The sequence below is a fragment of the Mus caroli genome, unplaced genomic scaffold (genome assembly GCF_978045245.1).
Source record: "Mus caroli unplaced genomic scaffold, Mus_caroli_1 scaffold_6, whole genome shotgun sequence".
Classification (NCBI taxonomy): Eukaryota; Metazoa; Chordata; class Mammalia; order Rodentia; family Muridae; genus Mus; species Mus caroli.
The window spans coordinates 53618833-53640213 of NW_028227261.1; the positions used below are offsets into that span (position 1 = coordinate 53618833).

Sequence of the window (21381 nt, forward strand, 5' to 3'; positions counted from 1 at the left end):
GACGTTAAATGGATACATTCGTTTCTTAAAAGAAAAATGAAGAGTGGCAAGATGGCTCAGTGAGTAGGTATTTGTTATTAATTTTATAAATTTTATTATAAAGACCTTGCAAGTAAACAAAAACATCACACATTGGAATTAACCAGACTCAAAGTATATACAATCAGTGTCCTTCTATAATAGTGAAAAGAGGCATTCAGAATGGAAGCTGTGGAGCTTCACACCCAAGTTTTCACTTTCAGTAGTGAATATATTTTATACACTTATCCAGTACCCAAAACAAAAATCCCATGAGAGAATTTGAGACAGAAAAACAATGAGGTTTATGTCCTCTTTTGTAACTTACATATGCTAGTCACTAATTATGAACATTTGTCTAGCCATTATTCTTCTGGAATATAATTTGCAATAACTACATTGCATTCCCAAATCTCCTTAGACCTTAAGGGTATTTCAACTTGTAAACTGCTTGGTATTTCACACATTTCAATCAAGCTCTAATGATTGAATCATTTCCTGGAGCCAGAATTGCTTGCTAAGTCAAAGCATGTGTCCATGTCAGGGCTTTTGATATATATTACTGTGACGATAGCCTTCAGGAAGATCATTATGAAGGGGAAATGTTCCAATCGTCCTTATTGATAACAACAATAATGAAAGTACCCACTAGAAAGCCAACCAGTATGTGCCCAAGAGCAAAGGAGACGATGGGTAAGACAAAGTGTGTACAACAGTGATAATCACATCTCATACTTTCCACATCAGTGTCAGCAATAGACAAGTAATGGGGTCAACCCTGGTCCCCACCAGCCGATGAATGAAGAAAGAAAATGTGATGCACACATGCACACATAGGTGCACACACACATGCTCACATTGCACACACACTGGAATTTTATTCAATCATTTATGAAGTTTTATTCAGTCCCTGTGAAAAATTACTACGTAGCAATTAATTGTGGAGATACAGCGGTCAATCCACTATTTAAACAATAATGACACTGAGATGGGTAGGCTTGTTATATTTTTGTTTGGCATTCTGCCAGGAGGCAACCACAACAAAACTGTTCTGTCTACAGACACCTGCTCAGCGTTGTTGCATTGATGGTAATAGATTCCATGTATAAGAAGGCATGCCTCCCATGTCGGAATTAATTCATATTACTTCGAAGTCCACTCCCATTAGTGATTACAGTACCTGTAGTATATTTCTGCCCACTTGCCACTGGGAGTATGAATGGAAATGACTTTTCATCTTTGCTATTGTATTGTATATTGTAAGAGTGAAATCAGTTTATCTTTTTAAATAAAGACTACTTTCCTGCACATGATGACTGTGTCCTCACATGGAGGGAAGATGATACTGGAGCCATCACTGAGGGGACTACAGTATGTTTATGAATCTACTAAGGGATGCCGACCCCATGTGCCCATAATGTAACTCACTGCAACCGTCTAGACAGTTATAACCATTAATAAAAAACACACCTTTTACTCAAAACTAGCTAAGGACTAAACACACTGCAAAATAAGCACCAGAGTATGGATTTTACCTCTGAGGGATTCCAAAGCCTCAAAGAAATGGAGAATGTGAACCCCACATAGGCTCACTTTGAGGGCCACCTGAACCAGAGTATTAAAACAAATGTGACTTACAAATAAAGAACCAAGAGAGAAATCTAGACTATAAAGGCCAAGGTATCACCAACCAAGCACCTGTACAGCGTGCAGATTGGATTACAGCTCATGAAAGAGACGTCACAAGACTCAGAACAGCATCAGGTCTCCGCTTTCCTCTTCTTTGTCCACTACACAGCTAGCTCACACTTTGGGTTTCAGATCCTGGGCTTGAGACTTCTGGGTAGAGTCCTGGATAGAAAGTATTTGCCATCTTAGCAAAAACAAGTGCTTTGATTTGAAATCCAAAGCTCCTTGGATTGCCTGTCAGTGTGAGGTGGGGAGCTTAGGCGAGGAGGAGATTTTCTTTCTGTCTTGACTCTGAAGACTGAAGAGACTTTTGCTCTGAATTGTCTTCATGGTCAAGGTAGTGCTCTGACCTTAAAACTACATAGCCTCAACCTTCTGGAACCCCATGCTCCTTCTAAATATCGCCTACATCCTTGAGTACAAAAAAAAAAAAAAAAAAAGACATAAACTCGGGTGGGACCAAGTTAAATCTTCCTTTTGAGGTTACTGTCAAGGCAGTTGTCCTAATGATTCATCTTTGTGATCTACTCTCCCGCCAAAGTGAGGTTTTTCAACACTTCTACAAACTTGGAACCACTTCCCTTATAGAACCCTGCCTCTTACGTTTACATTTGAAGGTCCCACCTCACACTGTATCAAATACAATAAATCTACCCATGCTTCCATTTTCCATTTAATATATGTGTACTGTTTCAGCCATAAAAGTTTCTTCTTTTGGAAACACTATTTAATATTGTTTCTTTTCACCCTTGCAGTTTTATTGGCGTGAAGCCAGTATTTTTTTTTTTCCCCTCCAGGCCTTAAGCATTTCCATAAGCTCTGGAAAAGCCGATGAGCTTTCAGCTTTAGAAGTGACCTAGAATACCTGATGCCTGAGAGAGTAGGATTAAAAGAAATCTCTGCTGTGTGTACAGATAACAAGGAACACCTTTACTGGGTAAAGTGCAGGGCCTCTGTGTATCCAGCTATGCCTAGCCAGGTGCTGAGAAACATGGGGGAGGGGCGCTTTGGCACTCAGAAACTGATGAGCAGTGCGGACTGTAGGTGACACCAAAACTGTAGCTGGGGTTGTTACCGGTGGTAAGAGTCTGGACCAGGAGTTTCTGGGATTTATTCAGGAATGAGATAAAGGCTCACACTGATTTGCACAGGAGCAGGAATACTTTGTTCAAAGTAAAGGGAAACAGATATTGGAAGGAAAGGACATACCGTCAAGACTGAGAGCAGCCATTGAAGGGAAGGTGCTGAAAGGCAGTATTAGTGTTTGAGGCTTCCTTTTGTGAGGTCGGGGGTGGGGGAGGTGGGGTGCATTTGCTTGCTAAGGGGAATGGCAAGAGTAGTTCTTGATTTTGATTGACGAATTAAATTATATAACTTTTTCTCTATAGCTCATGCCCCTTCCCAAAACACATCCAATTGCCTATCATGTGCATGCTCAATTATCCATGAGTGTAAGATGCCAACAAGGAGATACTCCCTGAAAAATCACTTTGAGAACCTAATTACCCTTACTGTACAGGAACCCAAAGCCAGTTCAGGCCTGGTCATTAAATGCAAAATAAGCATGCAGCTTGATGGAGGTGTAACAGGTGTCCTAGACTGCTAACAAGCTGCCAGAGGTGTTGGTAGGAAAGGAATGGAGAGTATGTACCATAAATGTAGGTAAAGGCTACCCAGTGCGTTATTATGAGAAGGATGTGTGCAGAGCACAATTCAAATAGAGTTCCAGTTGGCTAAGCTAGTCTTTATGTTTGCTTCCCTGGGGAGAGGTAAAGGCTCATTGTAGGGAAGCCTCAACCAGACTCACCCATCTACCGACGCAGACAATCTTTCTAAAGGACATTCAAGGATGCTATACTCAGTCCAGTAAATATTTCTCATTGTCTTTTCTGGCTTTGCACAAAAATTCTGGGTTTATGCAAAAGTGTTTGGTGTGTTTTAAACTCAGAACATGGGTCTGAAATCAAAGGCAAGTTGTTCTTCATCACAGGTACGGAAAGCTTACCAGCCCATAAAACTAGATGGAGAGAGGTTACAGGGATACGTTTTCCATAGCTAAGTAATGTGGGACATCAGGAGATGAAAGCAGTTAAGGTAGTGTCATCCCAGGTTGTTGTCATCACATGTCTCGGCGTGGGGGGGGGGGGTCCTCAAGGTCCATATTTGTCACAGCTACTCACAAAACCATTCAAGGGTCAGTCTATGTGACAAATGCAAGTAATCTTCAAAAAGAAAAAGTAAATGAATGTTTCAGCTGTCACATCTTTCACTGAAAAATAAAATTAGGAAAGAAGGCGAGTGTGAGCATTCTCTCATATTCTGATTTATACCCAGCACACATACCTCAGGAGTAAGGAATATAGTAGAAAATACAGATTGCTACAACCATCTACCCAAAGGCTTATTATGTCCATTAGAAAGTGGGGTTTAGAAGAAGTGATGAAATTGTGTAGCTTTAGAATTGAGTGAAGCAGTTTTTATTTGGTGAATATTTAAATACTAAAAGGGTAAAGTAGTAGAAATAGTTGTCCGAAAACTTCCTCAAATTTTTCATTGAACTAAAATTGGCTTTGCTATTTTTCATACATCTCATTTTGAAAATGTTTTTCCAAGACAAAAACACAGGAAATAATAAAGCGAAACCTCAGTAACTCAGAATCTGTTTCAATGGATGTTGATACCTGCCTTCACATTTCATCCATCATACCTATCTCTTCCCGCCTTCTTATCACTTTTGCAAATGGTTTCTGGCCATAGTAGGTCCAATCCAAGAAATAAGAGTGTTTCCTTCCCAGCACCTTCTACCAGGTGTAAGGCCGAGAGCTGCGACCTTTGCTTTTCCAACAATACTGTTATACCCAAAAGATGCTTTACTCCTAAACACTATGTAACATTCCCAATCTACAGTCAACCTTTCTTGATAACTTAGCTTTTTATCCATTGCAGCAGTGGTCATGGCTCTGGGGACAGACCTGACATGGGATGGCAAGGAAATGAAGAAAAGACAGACACAGACAGGTACATGGAAAGAGAAGCTGGGGTCAGGTAGACTGGGCTCTCTAGTGGAGGAATTACAGGGCCCTAGGAGCTCAGTATGTTTATTACACATACTTGACCCGAGACACAGGGTTATTACTGACTGTGGGGCTGTAGTACAAACAGCTAAGCAGGGAGGTAAGGTTATTGCCCACAGTGTAACAAAGAGACAGGGCTACTACATACAGCTAAACATGGAAAAGATCTAGCTAATGCCAGTAGAAGTCTTCAGAGAAGTCTTCAGGCTGTAAATATTCAGCTGGGAGAAAGCTATGATGAATGTGTTTTATACACACCATCAGCATGGAGGAAGCCTTTGCCATTCCTCTGATTCTTGCTCCAGGTAGGGGAGGAGAGACTTTGCTGTTTGCCCATGGCTCTGAGTCTTTAGAATTCTTTATATGGCTTTGCCTATGCCAGACAATACACATACCCTCAGGACTTCATACACTCAAGGCTTCCTATGCTCCCTGTACTTCATACAGAATTTCTTAATAAGCTTCTTAGATACCTTTTTAATTTATGGCCATACTTTGCTCTCATACTTTAGGTAGGGGGATATTTTAATTAACATAAAATTAAATGTATAAAATAATGGGTTCCACTGTGACATTTTCATACAAGTATGAAATATATCGTTTATCTTTTTGTAAGAAACAGGTTTCTTTTTTAGGGTCTCTATTTATCTGACTGCATGTTCATGTGCCTTTTCATGGCTTCCTCTGTGCTCTGCAATCCCTGGTTACTTGAATGTGAATCCAGAGCTGAGGTCACATGTTCTCCTGTGAGCCAGCTGCCCAGTTTCACACATAATACATTCTTGGAACACAGCCACATTTCTTTACTTATATATTGTCTACCCTGTTTTCACAGCACTCAGAAAAGCTGACATGAACAGTTGTGACAGAGACCATATTGCCTAGAAAACAGAAAACACTCACAACCTGGCCCTTTAAGAGAAAGCTTATGGACTCCTCACCCGCAAGTTCGAATAGATTGTGTGAGTATAAACACATTTCATTTCCTCGTTGTGTAGGAGCTTTCCAAACATTTCATAGTCCACATGCCTGGAAAGCACAAAGAGACCAGGCAGCAGTGCCAGCTTCTATCTTAGAAAAGGCCATGGGGACACCAGGAAGAGGCACTCTGTCTCCTCTAAGAACAAGGACCTCTGACCCAAAGACTTAGGGGTGTGAGGACAGAGCAGATTCCCCAATGAAGTCAGTGGCACTGGTAGATCAGCCCTTCTTCTCTCTTCTCTTGTTGCCTGGAGTCTACAGTTCATGGATATTTGGTTCCCTGTTTCTGAGCCTATGGTGAGACAGTACACCATATTAGAATGGTGGCCAGGAAGCAGAGAGAGATTGGACAAGAGAAGAGAAGCACGCCCCCAATGACCTGCTTCTGAACTCCAGCCAGGTTTCATCTCTTAGTATCCCAATTCAGCAGAAACTGATCACTGGCTCAACCCATGAATGAAAAGCTCACTTCTAGCCTAATCACCTTCTTAATAGTGCTACCAGTTGGTAACCAGTCCTCCAGCACATGAGCCTTTAGGAGGCAGTGGGAAAGGAGGGACACTTGATAGGCAAATGGCAATGCATACTAAAAGAAAAGGTTGTTAGCAGAATTACCTGGTATCAAATGATGAAATTAAGGTAAGATTCAACCAGAACCTTTTTCTCATTTAATGCCACCAAGGACTTGCCCGCCCTGCCTTAAACACCAATAGTCAAGACCATGATCTAGGGAAAAATAGTCATGACCGTAGTCAGGGTCTGATCTAGGGAAAAGAACATTTTAGATTGCTTAAAGAGGAAGTTTTTTTTGTTTTGTTTTTGTTGTTGTTGTTTTTTTTTTCATTTTTTTTTTTAATTTTATAAGGGACTGGTTGTGTGAACCTTTGAAGATTGGAAGAGGAGAACATGACCACTGTAACAATCCAGAGAATAACCTTCAGCATGGACATGATGGGATATCAGCAGAACTCCCAGATAGGGGCAGCCAAGCAGAAAGAGATGGGGTTTCCAGGACTGAACATCTATGAATTGTTTTCAGCTATTGTTGGGATTAGAGATCTCAAAGCTGTGCGCAGATTACTATGGAAGGACAAGACGCCAGCCAAGGCCCACACTATCAAGAGACTTCAAGGTCTACCTGGTGAAGAGCTAAGGCTTCAAAAGCCTCCACTCTCCCCAGTGGTCTTTCTTGGTCTTCCTCTTGCTTGTGGATCAGGAAGTGAGCTCTCAGCTGGTCCTGCTGCCATGTTTTGTTCCACCATCATGAACTCTAACCCTCTGAAACCTGAAGCCCATAAATGATTTTGTTTATAATTTGTCTTGGTCGCAGTGTTTTGTCACAGCTACAGACCATAACTATGACTGAGGACAAGAGAGTGGGAGTGGGTGTGCCCAGGGAACATTCAGAAACTACCAGCAGGTAGTTTTGGTCTCCCCGTTTTTCACTCCACTCTTGAGGGATTTAGGGTGTCCATGCTCCAACTGCCTGCAAAATCAGTGAACTTAGAAGACCAATCCTTATTACTTGACAAATAAAGGAATGGGAGATCTTATATTAACAGTGAAAGTCCCTGCTTGTAAAACTTTGATGCTTGCATTTCACGGTAAATCGTGACCAAACAGAAGATGAAGGCAAGGTAGGCAAACAACTCAAAGAACACATGTCCCACAGCAAGTACACAAGCATTGCCTTTACAGGAGCCAGGGTATCAAAGGCACTTAGATCAAACACACAGGGTCCTCTTGTTTGCAGGCTGTAGCTGTATGACCTTTGGGACAATCCTACTTTACAGAATTTTTACTTGAAATCATTGTAACCATGCATGTCCCTCCTCTGTTTTGCTAGCAGTTGGTCAAAACTACTCCCGAGTTCAGTAGCTACATGGGAAAAAGAAAACTGAAGGAGATAAAACCATGCAGGAAGTTTGGTAAGGGAGAGCAGATCGAGAGCCGGAGACTCGGTGGGCACACACCTGAGGCTTAGGTGACTCCCAGCTCCCTGGAAAAGAGACATGACCACAGGTCACATAGGCTCAAGACAGAGGTCTCCATGCTAATGAAGTAGCTAGATTTCTGGAGGGCGGAGCCAATAAGCTTTCGTTCCCAGATATTCCTCCCTGCAAAAGGTATTTAATCCCAGGCCCACCCTGAGAAGCAGGGTATGATTTTATGCATCCACTTTCCACCATGGCAATAAACGATTCAGAACAATGGACTACTTTTCATTGAAATCTGGAGTGGGGAGCAGTGGGGAACCACAAAGAAGGCCTTTACCTAAAGACACTGTCTTGTCTCCCATAGAAAGGATCTCAGCACTCCCAGCTACAACCTCCACCAAGCCAGCAGCCTTCAAGCCATGCTCTCTCTCTCTCTCTCTCTCTCTCTCTCTAACTAGCTCCCTGCTCCCCCTCCCCCACACTCCCCCTTCCCCACCCTGGGCTAGACCCACTGCATTCTTTGCTCTTCCACGACTTCCAGCTGTGCCTGGGTGTCCAAGAGTCTGAGTACCCCACAGCCCGACTTCAGCTTAGGCCCAGGGACCCCGGAACCAGTTCTGTCTTTCTCACACCTCGGACTGTGCTTTCCCACCCCAGAGCGGTGCCTAGGGCAGTGTGGGATAAGCACAGTCAAACTCCCTGAGTTCCACCTCCCCAAGCAGCCCTGGCCTGTGGTGAAGCAGATGAGGAACCCACAACCCTACAGAAAATTTCAAGGATGATTAACAAGGAGGACCGAGGCAGGCACGCATAGGGAATGGTTTAGTAATGTGGGACTCTCCTTGGTTTGGTTTATGAAATCCCCTTCTGATAACGCAAGTGGAAGCCCGGCTTCTTTACTTACACATAACACCCCTCTCTGGGACAATGCATCCAATAACCTCGGGCCCCGTTTGCATCCAGCTACATATATACCTCTCTCTGAACATTAGGATAAGTTTCTCCATCCTTCCTCCACCCCACCATGACAGTCATCAGATGTAGACAGATTCTATCCAATCATACCTTCCTTATGGAAGAGAAATGCCTGAACAGTTTGGGGTATATGCACAATCCTTCAAATGTGTGTCTCAAATAAAATCTCAAGAAGGCTCTCCATTGGCTCTCTTATGCCTCTGAGTAACTGGGCATGCATATGATCAAACCCAGATGCATTATGGGAAGAGAAGCAAAAAATAAAATAAAAGCAGAGAACCACCCTTTTTATGCCCCCTAGGAATCAAACTCCTCTTTCTCTTGAATGTTGTAAGTGAATTCTCCATAATATAAATAGAAACTATCAATTAATCAGGAGGCTGTGTGTCTTTACATTTTGCTTTTCCCCAATAATCACACAGAAAACATAAGATGATCTATCCTTGACCGCCTATGCTAATCTAGCCAAATCCCCTGAATAAACCACAGGTCCTCTGCACCTCACCTGCTTGGTTTCTTGCTGTTCGAAACTTAATCCACTTTTTCTGTTCCTACTCAACTGTAGCTTGGAAGAAGGTTGAAATTCAGGGGGTCAGGTATTCATCCTATACGGGAAGCTTTCGTCTATTTTCCTAGATGACCAGCAGGTGGAAGCAGAGCCCAACACATAATTAGGACCACAGCGTCCTGGTACAGTAGTAACATTAGAGGAACCCAGTTGACTGTGTCTACTTACCATTTTCTTCTTTTAACGGTGTGAAAACAATACCATCTAGCAAACCACACTCAAGGTTCTGAATTTCAATCTTCTTGCAAGCTACAGAAATGCTGTGCTACCTGTGGCAGAGAGCAAGCGTCCTCAGTAGCCATAATAGGAAAGGAAAACAATCCACCTTTCCAGTGCGGAACTGTGATTAACAATCTCGTGTGTGTTTTCTAGTTCCCTGGAAATCTGCAGCCATAACCTCTCTGTTCTCTTCTAATCCCTTTCTTACGACACTAAAGCCCAAGATGAGAAACATTCTGAGAGAACTGGTTGGTTTATAGCCACTTGACACAAGCTAGAGTCATCCAAGGGGAAGAAACCTGGATTGAAGAACAGTCAACATCAGATTGGTCTATAGGGCATCAAATATGATGATTGATGTGGGATAGTCCAGTCCACTGTGTGTAGCCCCACCCCACCCCCCTAGGCTGCTGGCTCTGCCTAATTTAAAAATCAAGCTAAACCAGGAGTGGTGGTGCACGCCTTTAATCCCAGCACTCGGGAGGCAGAGGCAGGCGGATTTCTGAGTTCGAGGCCAGCCTGGTCTACAAAGTGAGTTCCAGGACAGCCAGGGCTACACAGAGAAACCCTGTCTCGAAAGAAACCAAAAAAAAAAAAAAAAATCAAGCTAAGTGCCGGGTATGGTGGCACACCCTTCTACCGAAGAGACAAGCCTGCTTATTTAAGATTTCTGGCTTATCTAATGCTTATCCATGAGAATGTGGGTCTCATGCCCTCTACAGTTCCAACTGGATATAAGTTTTTTATTTAATCTTTTCAAAATTTCTCTCCCATGAATAAATAGTTAGACTTTCCATTTAGGCTTTCTTTCTTTTTTGTTTGTTGTTTGTTTGTTTTTTGAGACAGGGTTTCTCTGTATAGCCCTGGCTGTCCTGGAACTCACTTTGTAGACCAGGCTGGCCTCAGAAATCAGAACTCAGAAACCCGCCTGCCTCTGCCTCCTGAGAGCTGGGATTAAAGGCGTGTGTCACCACGCCCGGCTCCCATTTAGGCTTTCAAACATCACCATTAAGATGTCAAAATGTCCTTGATGGTAACCCGAGAGCCAGGAGGGAGTGTCTGGAATCCTTTTCTCTTCATTTCCTGGTAAGAGCTGGTTAGTACCCACCTATGTTGCTATTTCCTAAGTAAGTCGCATTCCAACACTAACAAGTTGCTCCAGAATGCTAATGAAGTGCTTTCAGTAATGACTCGAACAGCATAAGCATACACTATCCTGGCCAAGATGAACCTGTCCTTCCAAACTGAAGGCTTCAAGTTCAAGCCATGCTACACACAAATCTAAATTTCAGCTTTAACCAAACTCCTGTAAATATACCAGACAATGGCAACAGATTTCAGTTTGAAGAGTCCCTTCATATGGTTTTCCTTCAAGATGCTTGCCTTCAACTGGATTTGATTCTCAAACTCTTGATTGTGATTTATTGGCATTTAAAACATTGCATGTTTATAAGGGCTTTCCCAAAACCTACTTCTACATCTGTTACAGAACTGTCATTTTTCTAGCTTTACATATGAACATTTTTCATGACATTAGGGCTGCCCTGAGTCTCCTGCCTCTGCTGTCTGCTGACAGTACTCTAAAAGCATTTTTTTTTCAATACTTGATGTTTTGAATTTTTCCCTCTTCCAGTGTTCTGCTTCCCAAAGCCACCACACCTCAGCGGCTTCCCTTCCTTTCCATCACTCTGGGCCACTTGATCCGAGTAAGCTCCTGAACCCAGCTGTGCTCTCTTCTGAGAGTGGCATCCGGCACAGTCTTTATGAGCAGAGGGTACAGTCAGAGAATCTGGTTCCAGACAATGCTGAACACATATTTCTGAAAGAGGAATTTGGGAAACTAAAGCAGTCAATGTGTCATGAGGACTCTAACGGGTCAGTTGCCCTGGAGAGAATAACCAGCACGTTTTTCTTTGGGTACCCCTCAGAGTAGATCAAACACCTCCCAGTCCCAAAGGACTAGCCTGCTCCCCTGAAACCCTTATCCACTTCACTAAGACTTCATTTCCTTTTGGCTTTCTACTTAGTGCCATCATTTGTTTGGTATAAATCATCCCTTCTCTGATGTTTTAAAGTACAAGACATGTGAACACTCCACATGTGTAGGTGGTATGGGGGACCTTATTGAGCCCCAAAATAATTGAGCCCCCAGTACCAAGGCTACACTTCTTTCTACTTATGCCCTAAGAAAGGGGTAACAGATAATTGTTTACAGAGGTTTAGTGATGGCAACATCTGGGTTGTGTCCATGATCATGGGCAATGTGGGGCCAAAAAAAAAAAAAAACTCAGGCTCTATAAGAGGAATGCTGCAAATAAACACAATCATGAAATTTCTCTTTGACCACTGGACTGTGGGGACACCAGTGAACGGCTTGAATTTATACAGATTCAGACATAAAACTGCAATAGAGGCAGCTGGTGGGACAGACATCCAGAAATCATCCATCCTTTGATCTCCTTAAGTATCGGATGGATAGACTTCCAACTCTAGATCTAGGCTAGATCAGAAGTAGATGGCCAGATGGGTGGGGATGCATTGATAACTCCTGTGAACTGAAGAGAAAACAAGCTTTGAGCCTAGGCTCTGGTCCATAAACTGCACAATTTAATGATTTACAAAAGAATTCAGACACATTTCCCAAAGGAGGAAGGAAGAAACAAAAATCATTAGCCCTGATAAAGTTTGTCAAGCCAGAACCTTCTGTTAAAGAGAGCCAGGAAAGAAGTCTGTCCCCCTCCCATATCACTGGATAGGCACAAGTGTTATCCTAATGAGTCTCCCTGTGAGAATACAAGACTACAATTCAAATTTGTTTTGTTTTGTTTTTTTCAGGGAAAAAGGTAAAACCATGCCAAGAAATTAAGGTTCTAGATTAGTTTTAACCCAGATAGGAGAGCTTAAAATATAAAAGTCCACTGTAGTGGGCTGGAAAGATGGCTCGGCGGTTAAGAGCACTGACAGATCTTCCGGAGCTCCTGAGTTCAATTTCCAGCAACCACATGGTGGCTCACAACATCTGTGATGAGATCTGATGCCCTCACCTGAAGAGTCTGAAGACAGCTACAGTGTACTCATATAAAATAAGTAAATCTTTAAAAAAAAAAAAAAGTCCATTGTGAGGGACAATATATTCAACTCAGACATTTTAAAATTTCTAAAAACTCACTCAAACAGCAAATATGAGTCCAGAATCATTTTAAAGACAGAACAAGCCATTGTGAGTTAGAGTTAGCAAAAGTGACTATAGATATTGATGACCTAGATGTTAAAATATTGGCATTATCAGCTATAGAACCTAAAATATTATTGGCATAGTTCACTATAATTAAGTTTTGGAGCCAGATGGTGGTGGCACACACCATCTGTTTTTTTGAGATAGGGTTTCTCTGTATCACCCTGGCTGTCCTGGAAATCACTCTGTAGACCAGGCTGGCCTCGAACTCAGAAATCTGCCTGCCTCTGCCTCCCAAGTGCTGGGATTAAAGGCACACACCACCATGCCCAGCTGGCACACACTTTTAATACAGCACTCCAGGGGCAGAGTTCAAGCCCAGCCTTGTTTAAGGAGTTAGTTCCAGGACAGCCAGGGCTACACAGAGAAACACTGCCTCAGAAAACAAACAAAAAATAGGTTTTGCAATATTTAAAAAAAGAGAAACATTCACTAGAAATTATATGGATGACAAGGAAAACTGGAAGAAAATCGAGAACACTAGAATTCAAGTTCAATCAATATTTTATGTGGTTAGAAAGGCTGCTGTCCATGCTATCAACCAAGGCTGAATCGATGGACCATGTTACTGGTGAAGGCCATGTGGATACGTGTGCTCTGTGCTGCAGCCTGAGGTCTTGTTCATGCATGTGACCTGGGTTGGCTGTCCTGGCCTTGTTGATGTGTCTGGTACATGTTGGTATTTGTGGCCCTGTTGTGGCTGGGGATTATCTTGCTGTCCATGGCCTGTGTTATCACCAGAGGTCACAAGGATATCCATGGTCTGTGCTGCCATCTGAAGCCATGTTGATGTTCATGGCCAATGCTGTAGCCAGAAACCATGTGGAAACCCATGATCTGAGCTGTTACTTACTACAGAGAACAAGGAAGCTACTTTTGTGGTGGTATCAATGACTGCAGATTCTCAGTTGAGAATGAGAGACATAGAAGGCTTCTGTAACAACCTCTTTCTCCCCATATCCCACTCACCAAAAAGAAATAGTCTAAACAGAAAACCATTGAAAAGTCTTGATAGCTCTTAATAGCTGATGCCTTCTAGAGAAGTGGGTGAGAAAGGACTCAGTTTTCTATAAGGGGTTGTCTGCTGGTGTTTGATCACAATCTAGGGATTATATGGGCAACACAAATTGGACTTGATGTTGTCGTCGTCGTCGTTGTCGTCCTCCTCCTCTCTTCTTCCTTCCCCTCCCTCACTTCTCCTCTTCCTCCTCTTCCTACCCCTCTTCCTCCTCCTTCTTTGATTTTGAGGCAGGTTAAAAGGGTGGGAGTGGACCTGGGAAGACTGGGAAGTACCTGATGTAAAATTTCCAAATAATCAATAAAATTGTTGTGTCATATAAAGAAGGAAAGAAAGGAAAGAAGAAAGGAAGCAAGCAAAATGAAGAAGAAAAGCAGGAAATGAAGGAAGAAAAGAAAGACAGAAAAAAGGCTGCTTTAACAAAAAAAATCTTACAAGAATTCAGTGGCTTGGATAAGACTGAAGTTTATCCTCTCACATGTTACTCTGAGCAAGTGCTCAACACCAATATTGAGCTCTATATCATCTGGCCTTATCGTTTACAATGTTCCCTCCAATAGTCCTTGTTAAAAGGGTGTGCTGGAAGGACACTTGAGATGGATTGCTGGGAGTAAGAAGTTTATTAGAAAAGTTATTAATGCCATGGAAAGAAAGAAAAATGACAGCATAGCCTGAGTTCTACAGAGAGTTCAGAGCCAGCACCAGAGCCAGATAAAAGAGTTGGGTATCTAAAAAAGGATGCAGCCTCTGTGGAAGAATGGAGGGGCTTTACATAGAGCTTGCTGAGGATGTGGGAAGGTTTCAAGGCAAGAGCCTGCAGCCAGTCTCTCTGATTCCCAGGCAGAAGGCAAGAAGTGGTGGTGGTTAACAAAATACTCCCTGTCCTGGTTAGATTTTTGTTTTGTTTTGTTTTGTTTTGTTTTGAACAGAAGCCAGAGTCATCTAGGAAAAGGGAACCCCAATTGAAGAATTGACTCTATTAAATTGGCCTGTAGGCAGAGCTATAGGGCATTTATTAAATTAAGTGATATGTAAGGGCCCAGAACAGTATGGGCAGTGCCACCCCTGGGCAGGTGGTCCTGAGCAAACCATAGAGAACAAGCCAGCAAGCAGCATTCCTTCCTAGTGTCCTGCCCTGATTCCCCCTCAGTGATGGGTGGTGACCTGGAAGCTGTTCATTCCCCCTTTGCTTTTGGTTGTGATCTTTAGCACAGCAATAGCAAGCCAACTAGCACACAACTGGATTGAGATTTGGTACCTTGACCTTTCAGGAAACTTGTCCATCATCATCTGGGTGCTGTGTTTACTGACTTGCTGTTTAGAACATTCCCTGTTTTCCTTTTCACACCTGTTGAAACTTTTTACATAGATCTTTTTCCCCCCCGATTTGGGAAAATGGGTCTCGATCCTTTTCTTCCCCTTGTTTGTTCTGGCTACTTTTGACCAATCTTACAAGGCAAGCCAGCTTTGGTTTCACTGATTTTTTTTGTCATTCTCATCATCAAAAAAATATCTATTTTTTTTTGTTGTGGTGGTTAGTGTTTCCTCCATAGGTATTGATGAGGCCTGTCTCCAGCACACGCCTCAATGTGTGTGTTCTTCTCAGATCCAAATACTAGAGTTGAGGTCACTTATTTGACCCCTGTGCCCTCTCTAATTCAATGATGTGTTGCCATACATCTCCTAATAAATGATATCTCTATCTCACTAATTTTATTCCTGTTTTTGTTTCAGTTCATTTCAAAATATATTTTTCTACTTACATAATCTTTTCCCCATTACATATAAATACACAGTACCCATATATCTGAAAAATAAATATTTCTGTGAAGGTGATTGGATAATTGTTTTAGAGAAAGAACACACTTTATTGGAATCCTAAACTAAATGAATTTAGAACTGGAATTACTTTAGGATTCCAGCTATACCTGCAATAGGTCCATATTTTATTGGAAAACTAAAAGAATTTATATTCTGCATTTTGAGTTGAATGTACTATAATTATTACTTTAAGAAGCATTTTTTTTTTAAAGAAATGACCATCCAGAGGTTGCACTACCTTGGGATCAATCCTATAAACCACCACCAAACAAGGACACTATTGCAGATGCCAACAAGATTTTGCTGACAGGAGCTTGCTATAGCTGACTCCTGTGAGGCTCTGCCAGTGCCTGGCAAATAAGAAGTGGATGCTCACAGTCATCCATTGGATGGAGCACAGAGTCACCAATGAAGGCGCTAGAGAAAGTACACAAGGAGCTGAAGGGGTTTTCATTTCCATGGGAAGAACAATATGAACTAACCAGTACCCCCAGTCCTCCCTGGGACTAAACCACCAATCAAAGAAAACATGTGGTGGGATATGTGTCTCTAGCTGCATATGTAGCAGAGGTTGGCCTAGTTGGCCATTAGTGGGAGGAGAGGCCCTTGGTCTTTGTGAAGATTCTATGCCCCAGTATAGGGGAAGGCCAGGGCCAGGGAGCAGGAGTGGATGGGTTGGGGATCAGGCTGATGGAGGTGGGGATAGGGTATTTCAGAGAGGAAAATAGGAAAGAAGATAAAATTTGAAATGTAAATAAAGAAAATATCGGGCTGGTGAGATGGCTCAGTGGGTAAGAGCACCCGACTGCTCTTCCAAAGGTCCAGAGTTCAAATCCCAGCAACCACATGGTGGCTCACAACCATCCGTAACGAGATCTGGCGCCCTCTTCTGGAGTGTCTGAAGACAGCTACAGTGTACTTACATATAATAAATAAATCTTTAAAAAAAATAAAGAAAATATCTAATAAATTTTTTAAAAGCATTTTTAGTTGATGGTATATACAGTAGATATGAAACATTGAGATATTAGCATTGAAGTTCCCAAATAGAATTGTGGATGCCCTAAGTAAGAAACTATGCTGAACATGGAGAGAAAAATAACATGTTATCCTGTAGTGATAATCTTGTGAACAAAATTATACTATAGTTGATGTAGTCTATACATAGTCTAATGTCACTGCCATTTTTATTACCTTTAGTTATGTCCCTTGTATCCATAGTCTCTCAAGACTTTTATCATGAAGGGATGTTATATTTTGCCCAGGTGTTTTTCTACTACTAGGATAACTCATCCAGCCATAATAGGGAGATGCCTAATCTTATTGTAATTGAAAGGCTATTTTGGCTGATATCCCTAGGATGGCTGCCCTCTTCTGAAGGAAATGGAGTGAATGTGGGGGAAGAATGAGAGGAGCAATTGAGATGGGCAGCAGAGGGACGAAGGGGAAACTGGGCAAGATGTACTAGATGAGAAGAAATTGATTTTAAAAAAGAACAAAGAGAGAAAGAAGAGGGGGAAGAGGAAGATAAAGACAGGAAATAAAGAAGCAAGCTGAGCAATACAGGACAAACAAGTCAGTAAGCACCATTGCACCTTAATCTTCCTTCCTGACGAATGCCATTAATTCCTTCCTTGGCCTTGTCACTTGATGAATAGTAACTTGAATATCAAATAAACTTCCTCTCTCCGGTAGAAGATTCTCTATGGACATGGTAGGTCCTTAGCCTGTGATAGTCATCTCTGTAAACATTGATGGAGCTGAAGGATCTAACAATTCCCATTTCGTTTTCTAGAATGTGCTCATGATCAGGGTCTTGGGTAGGAATGCACTATTTTCACAATCCCATCCCATCTCAAGAATGGTTCTTTCCAGAGGAGGATTTCAAGAGCCCTTCACAATTAGTAGATTGTATAGATTTAGTGTGCATCACAAAGGCATGTGAGAACAGGGAGATCCATGTGTTTTAATGAAGACCAATACAAACAGAGTAAAATTATTTTAATGTTACCTGATACAGTGACAAAGGGAATAAAATGGTTGGCTTGCCCTCTCCCTCAGAGCTCACAATTGAATAGTTAACAGGTCTCAGCACAATCAGTTCTCTGGGCAAGAATTTTTGCTTCAGCCATGTTCAAAATGTTCCTACCATCTCTCTTCTGAGTATCATGAAGTGAAATCATCTGCCATTCTGTAAATTGCTTTTCATAAACAGAAGGTCTGCACTGACCAGTCAGTTTGATAACTGTGCACATAGTACTCCTAGCAGCCAATGAGTAGAAATTGAAGAGAGAAAGAAAATGTGATAAATGACTTCAGTTTATTTTGATGCTAAAAGGTCTTGAACTATAATTTCCTTGATCATACTTCATGAGGTCACAGGACACCCTAATGGTAAACCAAGAACTGAGGTCAGTGACTCTGTCCAGGTCATGCCATCTCCTGTGTTCTGAATAATCTGAACATCATTTTGATTCCAATGCATCAAACAGCGTCTAAAGCCATGGGTTCTGGGACCCCATGATGAATTCTCCCTTCCCCTTGACATTGATTTGTCTGTATCAAGAAGTAACCTTGTCCTATTTACTGCCAACAGTGGCAAAGTTTGGTCTTCATTTCATAGACACAGCACATCCAACAATGAGGGCAGGGAACTGTAGCAAAGAAGATTGTCTTGGGCTGCCTTTTGGCCATGAGTATATCCATGAGGTCAGGACACAGTTGGAAAAAAATCTCTCCACCACAACACCATGCATGTCATCATAACAGTCTAGAGGGGCAGGGTACAGCTTTACAGTCAACTTGCTGAGATTGGCCATGCATTGCAGAAGGTCCTTCAGTACAGGACTGGAGATGGTTGAGTTTGGAGAACTGAGAAAAGAACTTGGTACCACCCTTCTCCTCTTTGTCTACCAATGTATCTGAAAATATGTCCCTATCTGAGTTGATGCAGGTTAGTTATAACTTGCAAAGATATCACATCTTTCCAAAGTAAAGTACAAAACCATCCAGGAAGGACACAAACTGATGTGGGCATGGATCCAATTCATCAATATCCCTTGGATAGAAAACATTTAAGAACTTCCTCATAATACATAAAGGGAGGTCATAAATCTTGATTCTTGGACAGCATAGACACGAAGAGCCTTTTCTCAAAAGGTCTTTTCTCTGCTGGGCCCACTGCAGCAAGCATGCTTGGTGTTCAATTACAGGGTAGCAAAGTCTCAGGTCAGTGACTATCTTCACACCCCTCAGTGGTTTTCTAGAAATGCCCTCTCCTACTTTCTTCTCACTCCTAGTCTCTGCTGAGTGGACCTCATCCTCTCTTCCAGTCCATACATCCCAGAAATGCTGGTGTACATCTCTCAACTCCAACACTTGAAGCTTGCACCTGCAGTGAGGGATAAAGGCAAAGTTTCAAAATGTAAAACAGGAACCAACAGGGAGTCAGCTTGGATCCCACTTGTCTAATGTCAGCTCCATCATAGCACCTCACACCAGGCAGGCAAGGACACTGCATGAGCTGCATCTGGAGACATGCCCCGCTTCCCTCCACTTAGTTGCTCTTGACTTGTGTCTCTTCCATATCTAGTATCTGTAGGAAAGCCACACAAAAGCTCATCCTACTGTAGCTACTTGTACTCTGAGCCGTCCTGACCTATGACTGTCATTTAGATCAGCTTTCAACTTGGAATAGTAATTCTATAGACCTGCATGTCGATGTCATCATTAGCCTCTGTCCTCTTTGACCCCATTCTTCCTGCACTCATGTGTGTCTTACCACTAACCCTATGATTCCCCTTCTAGCCTCCTTGGGCCTTGCTTACCTGAGACTAACATTCTGTGTCAGCAGTATATCTATGCCATCCAGCACAGTTTGCAGCATCTCCACATCAGCGGTTTCAAGCAGTGTCCCCACAGGGAGGCAGGGAAAGGGCCAGGTTGCCACCATTTTCTTTATTATCTCTGTGTGTCTGCTATTGAAGGCCTTTATGAAGAGTGGTGGGAAGAGCATGATGGGCAGGGCCTCCAGATCAGAGAAGTCTATGGAATCCTTCCTCAGCACCCCCTCCAGTGCCAGCTGCAGGAGTGTGGGAGGGTTGTAGGTGCTCATCCTGATAGATATTCAGTCAGAAGGAACCTGGTGAAGCATTTAGCAGACATAATTTCAGGCTAAGTTTTGAGAATTCATATTTCTCACCATTGCAGGAACCAGTAGTGCAGAGCCCATGCTCTGGCAATAATGGAGAACTCAGTCTGCCCAACTATCCAATCTTGTGGTCTCCAAGCCAAAAGTTCACTCTCAGCATGTGGATTCTCTTGTAAGCACCCACAGTGGAAAAAGATAACCATGGGATACCAACCCCTGCTCCTCTTAATGCCAAGAAGTGCATGTAGGAGCCTGAAATGACTGTCTCCTAAGAAGCCCTGCCAATGCAGTACAAATACAGAGGCAGATGCTTGTAGCCAACCTTGGACTGAGCATGGAGTCCTCAATAAGAGTTAGAGAAAGGGCTGTAGGAGTTGAAGGGGTTTGCAAGCCCATAGGAAGAACAATATCAACCAACCTAGAGATCCCAGGGACTAAACCAAGAAGTACACATGGCTCCAGCTGCATATGTAACAGAGTTTGGCCTTCTCAGGCATCAAAAGGAGATTTCCTTGGTACTCTGAATGCTGGATATATGCCCCAGAGTAGGGGAATCATGGGCAGAGAGGTGGGAGTGGGTGGATGGATCAACACCCTCATCTAAGCAGGGGAAGGAAGGGATAAGGGGTTTCCAGGGGAAACCAGGCATTGGGATAACATTTGAAATGTAAATGAAAATATCAAAAAACAAACAAACAAACAAACAAACAGACAGGCATGGTGGCACATGCCTTTAATTCCAGCACTCGGGAGGCAGAGGCAGGTGGATTTCTGAGTTCGAGGCCAGCCTGGTCTACAGAGTGAGTTCCAGGACAGCCAGGGCTACACAGAGAAACCCTGTCTTGAAAAACAAAAACAAAACAAACAAACAAACAAACAAACAAAACCCCACAAACAACTAAGAACTAAGACATGTGCCAAGAGGACAGTGGTCCATATTAAGTATGTTAAGTATGGCCAGAATATTGTGGAATGCTAAATATATATATATATATATATATATATATATATATATATATATATATATATATATGAAGGAGTTGAAGGGATTTGCAAATCCATAGGAAGAACAATATCTGTATTAGTCAGGGTTCTCTAGAGTCACAGAACTTATGGATAGTCTATATAGTAAAGGAATTTATTGATGACTTACAGTCTGCAGTCCAACTCCCACCAATCGTCAGTAGCAGCTGTGAATGGAAGTCCAAGGATCTAGAGGTTGCTCAGTCCCACACGGCAAGCAGGCAAAGGAGAGAGCGCGTGAGCCTTCCTTCTTTAATGTACTTATATGGTCTCCAGAAGAAGGTATAGCCCAGATTAAAGGTGTGCACCACCACATCTTTAATCCCAGATGATCTTGAACTCGGAGATCTCCCTGTCTTACTCTTCTGGAATCCATAGCCACTATGCCTCAAGATCTCCATACCAAGATCCAGGTCAGAAACTTCTATCTCCCAGCCTCCAGATTAGGGTCACTGGTGAGCCTTCCAATTCTGGATTGTAATTCATTCCAAATATAGTCAAGTTGACAACCTGGAATAGCCACTACAATCCACCCCTTGTCAACTTAACACAAATAATATCTCATGTTCACATGAAACAATAACAAGGTCGTGAATACACCTAATATGATATAACTATTCCTTGTACAATCGCAAAAGCATTTGTAAATTTACAATGGGGCAATGTCCCTTGG

The 21381-nt window shown here is 42.4% G+C and overlaps 1 protein-coding gene across 1 annotated transcript; it reads right to left on the reverse strand.

The window, feature by feature from the left end:
* Window positions 1–17740: 17740 nt before the first annotated feature.
* On the reverse strand, window positions 17741–19649 carry LOC110292108 (PRAME family member 18-like). Its single transcript, XM_021159224.1, has 3 exons — window positions 19363–19649; window positions 18773–18926; window positions 17741–17794 (listed from the first exon to the last, which is right to left on the reverse strand). The coding sequence occupies exons 1-3, from the start codon at window positions 19647–19649 to the stop codon at window positions 17741–17743; spliced, it is 495 nt and encodes a 164-aa protein (XP_021014883.1).
* Between the last annotated feature and the right edge of the window lie 1732 nt (window positions 19650–21381).

Excerpts from the sequence above, each read along its gene's own strand:
- LOC110292108 (XM_021159224.1), bottom strand. The coding sequence starts at position 19,649 with ATGAGCACCTACAACCCTCCCACACTCCTGCAGCTGGCACTGGAGGGG. Across the intron at positions 18,927-19,362 it reads ACACAGAATGTTAGTCTCAG|GTGCAAGCTTCAAGTGTTGG; the intron begins GTAAGCAAGGCC and ends CCCTCACTGCAG. Across the intron at positions 17,795-18,772 it reads CACTGAGGGGTGTGAAGATA|TACTATGTGCACAGTTATCA; the intron begins GTCACTGACCTG and ends GGCTGCTAGGAG.